Below are 8,845 nucleotides of genomic sequence, written 5' to 3'. Positions count from 1 at the left end.
CAAATTTACATAAATGAGCTACTAGTTTAAGTTGGAGACTTAGCCTTTACTCAACATTGATTTTGAATCTCCTTATGCTATGGTAGATTGAGTTGAGTTGTTTTAATAATTGCTTGGAAGGTATTAAGGACTCAACGGAGTACCTGGGCATATCGCACAACTTCAAAATCCAATACTGGGGCTACCCCGTTCTCTTTGGTTTTTGGCGCCGAAGCTCTAATACCAGTCGAAGTCGGGGAGCCAAGTATTAGATTCTGATACACAAGAAAGGAATCAAATGACGAAGTCATGAATACAATCCTGGAGTTATTGGATGAAAGACGTGAAGCTGCCCTTGTTCGATTGGCCGCTCGGATCGAGAGGTATTACAATCGAAGGGCTAACCTTTGACACTTCAATATCGGGGGACTTAGTACTAAGGAAGGTCACACTAAGCACCCGAAATCCGAACGAAGGGAAATTGGGTCCGAACTGGGAAGGACCATACCAGGTTCTCGAGGTCACAGTGAAATGATCGTATAAGCTCGAAATGATAAATGGAGAACAAATACCGAACAATTGGAACGTAACTCACCTAAAACAATATTAATGCTAAGGTAAGACCCCATTTCATTTCTTTTTACTTTCGGACTAACACTTGCACGTAGCCGACAAGGAGCGACACGAAGTCTTTAGGTCTGAAAGCACGCGTTGCACTCTTTTTCCCTTGAACCTGTTATCCCAATTGGTTTTTTCGGCAAGGTTTTTAACGAGGCAACAGTGGATCGTGCTAACTTAGAATCAAGGGACGATCACGAATTGGTGTCGAAGGTAGCATTAACAGTATCCAAGTTTCCTCTACACTCAACCTCAAATAGTGTGGGGCATTACCCTCGAATGACGACTTTTGCGAGGAAATTACTTCGAAATAGAAGGGTCTCGACAGGAAGGATTTGTTGTATGGGACAAACAGTCAAGGATCCGTGCCCACATAGGTTGCTTGAGCCCTGGCATAAAACGTGTATACATGTATAATTGTTGTTCACAAGAATAAAGAGAAGAACTTTCCTTGTAATTATCTTATATTTCAAAAAGTTTCCTCTTTACATCTTATCGACGTCTTACATTCTCTCTACGGTATACGAGCCACCAACGCCGGAATCATCGCCGCATTTTTGCTCTGCGGGTGTTCTCCTCCCCTCGCATCCTGTGTGTGGTGTGTTTGTGAATAGGTTCTACGATCAGATTGTTGGCGCAAACTACCAGCGTCGGCTGTGGAATTCAGGTCAGGCAGTTTTCCGGTTGTGAGCACGTGATTTTTTCCCTAAGCAAATTAATTCCAAAAGTTTCGAATAATTGATTTCTTAATTATTTTACAATTTTTGTGAAATTTTGTTAAATTTTTGTGTTAATTGGTTGCACTTTTATTCATATGAAAATACAAAAATATGCATTTGCATTTAGGGATTTAATTTCATAATTTTAGTATTAATTAGGTATTAATTAGCTTTAGAACAAATTTAAAGAAAATTGCAAAAAATAGTTTCTTTGCACTTTTAATTGTTAATTGTTGCATTTATCTTTAAATGTAGAGTTTTAAATAATATTTAGAAGTTAAATAGTTTAATTAGGTTTTTGTTTTGTTTTAGCATTTTATAAAATCAGAAAAAAAAATAAATAAATACAAAAATACAAAAAATAAAATACAAAAGCAAGTAAATAAAATACAAGAAAACAATTAAAAGAATAAAGAAAGGAATTGGCTGCCAAGAATTGGGCCAAATCACCCAGGCCCAAACAATGAACACCCCTGAACCCGTCCAAACAGGCCCCATACCAGCCCAACCCCTGATACCGTTCAACCTGGTCCAAACCCAAACCCCCAACCAGGTCCAGCCCCTAAATAAATCAAACGACGCCGTTTGGTGGAGATTCAATCTCAACCATCTAGGTTTTTTGATCTAACGGTTGAGAACCCCCCCATCACTTAGTATTTAAATGTCCGAACCATACCCACCCCCCTTCAGACCCCCCTAGCCTTCTCTAACCTCCCAAACCCTAGAGATTAGCCGCCCTAATACCCTCCGTCAACCTCGCCGCCGGCGAAGACGCAAACTACGCCGACGGCCACCAAACTAACACCATTGACTCCCCCCAACCTCCTATTTCCATTCCCCATATTCCTATACCTCGAATCTACACAGAAAGCTTCGAATATCCGTTTAAAGTTTTCCGGCCAGTGCGTCACCTACGCCAAATGACCCCAAATTTACACCATAGACTCGCCTTAACCTTCTCGTCCCTAATACCCAAACCATATTCCTCGAATCTGGCCGGAACGATTCGAATTTGTTTTTTTTTAATTTTCCGGCCAAGAACCCTAACCCAAAATCTTTGTGATTTTGGACCGTAATATCCTTAACCAGGTGTTTTCTTGTGAAAACACATGGTTAGGGATGTTACGTGTCAAAAATCTTGAAAGATTCAGACGTCAGCGGCTGGCCGGAGTTCTTATTATTAGTAAGTTTCTTTTTCATTTTTTCTTAATTAATTTCTTTGTCATTTTTTTGTTATTCTGCATATTGAAGTTTAGATTTTAGTTTATAACGTTTAACTTCTGATTTTTTTTACCGTTATTTTAGTCATGTTTTGCTTATAATCGTTTCTTGGTCTTTAGATTAGGGTTAATGGTAGTTAATTAAGACTAGTCGTTGGCTAATCAGAAGCGAAATGGAATTAGGGCGGTTAATTACTTGTTTTAGTTCAAGGAAGGGGTAAGGGCAGTTTGGGGAATCAGCAAACAGGAATAAATTATACTAGGGAGGTCACATGTGGACATTTAGGTCTTATTCAGGGGAGGGTAAGTGAGAGAAGCTTCCAGCACTTTTGGGTTTGCCTATAAATAGGCATTGAATTGCCTTGAGAAGGAGGTTTTTTTAGCTTTCAGCCTATGAAATCCCAGAGATCCCAGCCATCAGGAATAGCATTCTTCTTATAATTTTCAGTTTTCAATTCGAAATTCAAAAATACAAAACCTAAAAACAATAGAAAACCAAAAACCTAAAAAATATACTACTGTTTCATTGCAATTTTAGCTCAGCTTCAAGTTGTAGTGTGGATTTGCATTGTTTAGTTCGAGTTTTGATTGGTGAAGTCGTTCTGGAGTATCCTGGTTCATTCAAGTTGTTTTGGATGTATTCGAGCTATTTTGGATGATCTATGGGTTGTAATTAATCTTGGTCAGCTGACATATCAGTCCTGGGTCAAATTTAGTTCAAAGCTGTTGCTGGATGTTGAACCATTGCTGTTGATTATTGACTATTACGGCTGACTCCTTATCTTTCTTTTGTGTTCAAATTCCCAGGTATTCATCTCACCTTCTTATGTGTGAAAAGAGGATGAACATTTAGTTTGGTGTGCCCAAGTTGAGATTTATAACCACACAATCGTGTGCTTGATGTTTCTGCATTTTTAAAATCATCTGATTCAATTTAACTTCCTTATGTCTCCTACTGATCTATTTTGAATATGGAATGATGTAGTAGTAATGACTTGTAATTCATTATGCTGATTGCTAAATGTGTAATTCACTCTACTGGTTTGGATTTATGCCTTATTGTTTTGAGTTGAGGATATGTAGTATTTACTATCTTGTTTCGTGTATGTTGTTAGCTCATATGGAGTTTTGGTCCGTCTAGTACGGAGCCTTTAACTTCTTTGCTATACTCTTAAACTAAGATGTTGAATGCTTTACCATCAATGTTCTGGTGTCAATTGGTGTTAAGGTATAAATGTTAGTTTAGCCATTTATACAATAGACATTAATTGTGTTTATCTCGAAAGCTTCTCAGATTATTTGGTAGAATTTGGAGTTAATATTAGAGTTAGTATGTTTGAGCTTCAAGGGTAATCGATTTGCATTTGGCCCAAGCCTTGAAAATCGAATCTGGGCTTCAGCTTGATGTGGGCCTTTAATCACTAGGCCAAGTTCGAAATAGAGAAATATCTGTGATATCTCTAAGATTCGGATATTGGGCTCACCTGGAGCCCAGCGTCTCACATACCAGGTCCACAACAATGTTAGTTAATATTTATTTGGGCCATTCAGCAATCTAACATGGGCTGCTCCTTTTATTTGAACCAGCAGTATACCATGAGTAGAAATCTAGTCCCTTAGCGTTTAGGCAACTAATTTCTTTCAAATAGTGGAGGTGGGCTATACTAGACATAAATAACTTATGGCCCTCAAACACTTAGTTCGAACTCTCTCTTAAAACTAGAATCGAGGTGCGCCATGCCAAACAAAAATGACAATTGCATGGCCCTCGCCTTATTTAATCTTGAATTGATACTTAGTATCCGGGATGGACCGTTTAGCGAATTTCATGACCCTCCCCAAAGATAATAACGCGTTAGTCACTTTAGGCGCGTTTTTAGTAATCTTACTTTCTTAACTATGGGTGGACATTTATGTGACCCAAATCCAAATCTCATCGGAGTCGAAATGTGTTGACAACCACGGGTGCATTGGTGCGATGTGGTTCGAGATGCATTTTCACGACGTTGCAATTCTTATAAAAATAACAATAAAAGCGGGTTACTAATAAAAGGCTATAAGTTAAAACATGTATTAAAATCAGATTTTTAGCCAATTATAATAATTTAAGCGACCGTGCTAGAACCACGGGATCCGGGGGTGCCTAACACCTTCCCTCGGGTCAACAGAATTCCTTATTCAGAATTTCTGGTTCGCAGACTCCAATTGGGAAGTCGAATTTTTCCTCGATTTAGGATTCAAATTAAATCGGTGACTTGGGACACCAAAAGCCAATCCTATCCCAAGTGGCGACTCTAAAAACAAATAAATAATCACATTTCGAATAATGTCACTTTAAATGGAAAAACTCCCTTATACATTTATCCTTCGGGGTATGTGTGAAAAAAAGGAGGTGTGACACCGGTGAGCAGTTTTCCATTCGGGTGGTCGTCGTTGCAGTGGGAGGTTAGATTTTCGGCAGGTATCTTGGCTCGAGGTGACTTTCAACCGGGGTCTAGTTGATTTGGCAGTCCGTCTTCAATGTTGGTGTCATCGCTCTTGTTTACTTTATTCGAGAGTTGGTACCTCCTATTCTTCAATCAGTCTTTCTATTTTTCTTGTTAACCAATTAGTTTGGGATAGATTAAGCCTAATTCTTGATTGTATACTTGTTCTCTTAATTAGTTTATTTGCATGTCTACTTTTTTTATAGTAACTGTTTTGGGATTCTAGTCAGTAGATTTTAGTTCTTTTAATTACCTGCACTCTTAATTAGTGCATTCACGTATTTTTCTATTCTTTAGTTGTAGATTATAGTTCCTTTGGTTCCTTTATTTTATTTCTTCACATGTTTTTCTATCCTTTAGTTGTAGATTATAGTTCCTTTAGCCCCTTTGTTTTATTTCTTCACCCGTTTTTCTGACCTTTAGTGGTAGATTAGAGTTCGCGTTAGTTCCTTTAGTTTGTTTCGTCACATGTTTTGTGACCTTTAGTGGTAGTTTATAGTTCCCGTTAGTTCCTTTATTTTATTTCTTCATCGGCTTTGTGACCTTTAGTGGTAGATTTATTTTGGTAATTCATTGTATCTTTGGTCGCTTGTTTTCGGGATAGCGCTTGCATAGTGACTCATAGATTATAGTGGCTTTAGTGAATGATGGTAGGGTAAGGTCTTGTCCTCGGGGGTGTCAGCGTAGGGAAGGGGGTGCGGGGGGGGGGGGGTAAAGGGGTTAAGGGTGCTACTAGGTTGAGAGTGGGTCTTGGAACATAGGAACTTTGACTCGAAAATCTGTAGAGCTAGCGAAGATTCTTGAGAAAAGGAAGGTTAATATAGCTTGTGTACAGGAGACTAGGTGGCAGGAGATAAGGCGCGATATGTGGGCAGTTTCAAACTTTGGTATTCTGGGAGGTTGGGGGGCACGAACGGGGTAGGTATCTTGGTTGATAACGACCTCCGTGAACTAGTAGTGGAGGTTAGGAGGGTGAATGACAGACTGATGACTATTAAGCTAGTTGTTAGTGGTTTTACTTTGAATATAATCAGTGTGTATGCACCCTAAGCGGGCTTGGATCAGGAAGTCAAGAGGCGTTTCTGGGAGGACTTAGATGAGATGATGTGTGGTATCCCGCACACCGAGAAGCTTTTCATAGGAGGAGATTTCAACGCCCACATTGGAGCGACGCCTGGGGGTATGATGATGTGCATGGTGGCTTTCATTTTGGAGATAGAAACGAAGGAGGAACGTCTCTGCTGGAATTTGCTAGAGCATTTGATTTGGTGATAACAAATTCGAGTTTCCCGAAGAAGAGGGAGCACTTGGTCACCTTTCGGAGTTCGGTGGCCGAGACTCAGATTGATTATGTACTTTGTAGGAAGTCCGATAGAGGTCTTTGGACGGATTTCAAGGTCATCCCAATTGAGAACCTCTCGACCCTTTATAGGCTCCTGGTCATGGACCTTGAGATCACGAGGAAGAAGAGGAAGAGGGCGATGTATAGCCAACATAGGATAAAGTGGGGAGCCTTGACGGAAGCTAAAGCGCAGGAGTTGGGTGTCAAGCTGGTGACTATGGGGGCTTGGAAGAGTAGTGGGGACGCAAGCACTATGTGGACCATGACTGCGCAGTGCATTAGGGAAGCCGCGAGAAAGGTATTAGGGGTCTCAAAGGGTAACTCTGGTGATCACAAGAGAGACTGGTGGTGGAATGAAAAGGTGCAAGGAAAAGTGGATACCAAGAAAGCAACGTATCTGAAGCTAGCGGAAAGTGTAGACGAGGAGGAGAAGAGGGCGAATAGGGAACATTATAAGTTGGCTAAGAAAGAGGCTAAGCTAGTAGTTACGGCGGCAAAGACTGCAGCTTTTAGTCGGCTGTATAAGGAACTCGAGGGTGGGGATAAGAGGTTGTTAAGGTTAGCCAAGGAGTGAGAAAGGAAGGCACGTGACTTGGACCAAGTGAAGTGCATCAAGGACGAAAAAGGTAGAGTTTTGTTGGATGAGGGGCTTATCCGTCGGAGATGGACGACCTACTTCCATAGTCTCTTGAACGAGGAGGGGGACAGGAACATTCTACTAGGTGATTTGGAATTCTCCGAGAGACTATGGATGAGTCGCTTTGGGTATTTCAGGGTGATTAGAGTTGATGAAGTTGAGTGTGCTATGCATAAGATGAGCAGGGGCAAAGCGACGGGACCGGATGAAATCCCGGTGGAGTTTTGGAAGAATGTTGGCAAAGCGGGCTTGGAGTGGCTCACTAGGTTATTTAATGTCATTTTTAGAACGAAGAAGATGCCCGAAGAGTGGAGGTGGAGCATGATGGTTCCTGTATATAAGAACAAGGGTTATATCCAAAATTGCAATAATTATCGGGGTATCAAGCTGCTTAGCCATACTATGAAAGTTTGGGAGAGAGTGGTAGAGCTAAGGGTGAGAAGGAGTGTACTATTTCTGAGAAACAATTTGGGTTTATGCCTGGGCGTTCGACTACAGAAGCCATCTACCTTGTTAGGAGATTGATGGAGCAGTATAGGGAGAGAAATAAGGACTTTCATATGGTGTCCATCGACTTAGAAAAGGCGTACGATAAAGTTCCGAGGGAGGTTTTGTGGAGATGTTTGGAGGCTAGAGGTGTTCCTGTTGCCTATATTAGATTGATTAAGGACATGTATGATGGAGTAAAGACTTGAGTGAGGACGGTAGGGGGGGGGAGGGGGGACTCGGACCATTTTCCGGTTATGATGGGGTTGCATCAGGGGTCAGCACTAAGCCCATTTTTGTTTGCTCCGGTGATGGACGTACTGACGCGCCACATCTAAGGGGAGGTGTTGTGGTGCATGCTATTTGCAGATGATATTGTATTAATTGACGAGACGCGAGACGGTGTGAACGCGCAATTAGAGGTATGGAGGCAGACCCTGGAATCTAAGGGTTTCAAGTTGAGCAGGACCAAGACAGAATACTTGGAGTGTAAGTTCAGCAGGGAGACTTTAGGAGGGGAAGGGGAGGTGAGACTGGACTCGCAGGTCATCCCTAGGAGAGGGAGTTTTAAGTACCTCGGGTCTATTATTCAGGGGGATGGGGAGATTGATGAAGATTTCGCACATCGTATTGGGGTGGGATAGATGAAATGGAGACTCGCTTCCGATGTTCTGTGTGACAAGAAGGTGCCACCAAAACTTAAGGGTAAGTTCTACAAAGTGGTGGTCTGACCAACAATGTTGTATGGGGCTGAGTGTTGGCCAGTCAAGATTGCTCATGTCCAAAAGATGAAGGTAGCAGAGATGAGGATGTTGAGATGGATGTGCGGGCACACCAGGTTAGATAAGATCAGAAATGAGGTTATTCGCGATAAGGTGGGGGTGGCCTCTATTGAGGACAAGATGCGGGAAGCACGACTTAGGTGGTTTGGTCATGTGAGCAGGAGGAGCACAGACGCCCCGCTGAGGAAGTGTGAGAGGTTGACATTGGAGGGCCTACGGAGAGGTAGAGGTAGGCTAAAGAAGAGGTGGGGAGAAGTGATTAGGCAAGACATGGCGCAACTTCAGCTGACCAAGGACATGACCCTTGATAGGAAGGTATGGAGGTCGAGAATTAGGGTAGTAGAGTAGGTAGTGTAGAGTGTTCATAACTTTAGTATTGGCACGCAGTCTCGTTTTCTGTTGGTAGTAGGTTTTTATGACTAACCGTTGTTTTCTTTCATTGCTGATCACTTTACTGTCTTATTGTGTTATTTTGCTTTTATATGGCTTTTTGATAATTTCTCTTCTTGCCTATATTTTTATTAATGTGGTACTTATACTATATTGAGTCGAGGGTCTATTGGAAACAGCCTCTCT

General features: G+C 41.5%; 1 protein-coding gene across 1 annotated transcript; it reads left to right on the top strand.

Moving 5' to 3' along the window:
* Positions 1-288: 288 nt before the first annotated feature.
* On the top strand, positions 289-7,696 carry LOC109208621. Its single transcript, XM_019371750.1, has 5 exons — positions 289-362; positions 1,212-1,283; positions 6,242-6,922; positions 7,139-7,267; positions 7,411-7,696. Exons 1-5 carry the CDS (start codon positions 289-291, stop codon positions 7,694-7,696), a joined length of 1,242 nt encoding a protein of 413 aa, XP_019227295.1.
* The last annotated feature ends 1,149 nt before the right edge of the window (positions 7,697-8,845 follow it).

The sequence above is a fragment of the Nicotiana attenuata genome, unplaced genomic scaffold (genome assembly GCF_001879085.1).
Source record: "Nicotiana attenuata strain UT unplaced genomic scaffold, NIATTr2, whole genome shotgun sequence".
Lineage (NCBI taxonomy): Eukaryota > Viridiplantae > Streptophyta > Magnoliopsida > Solanales > Solanaceae > Nicotiana > Nicotiana attenuata.
The sequence above is the reverse complement of the archived record's forward strand: the minus strand, read 5'-3'. Positions and strand labels throughout refer to the sequence as shown.

Excerpts from the sequence above, each read along its gene's own strand:
- LOC109208621 (XM_019371750.1), top strand. The coding sequence starts at position 289 with ATGAATACAATCCTGGAGTTATTGGATGAAAGACGTGAAGCTGCCCTT. Across the intron at positions 6,923-7,138 it reads GGGGATAAGAGGTTGTTAAG|GGTGATTAGAGTTGATGAAG; the intron begins GTTAGCCAAGGA and ends TGGGTATTTCAG. Across the intron at positions 7,268-7,410 it reads GGCTTGGAGTGGCTCACTAG|TTTGGGAGAGAGTGGTAGAG; the intron begins GTTATTTAATGT and ends ATACTATGAAAG.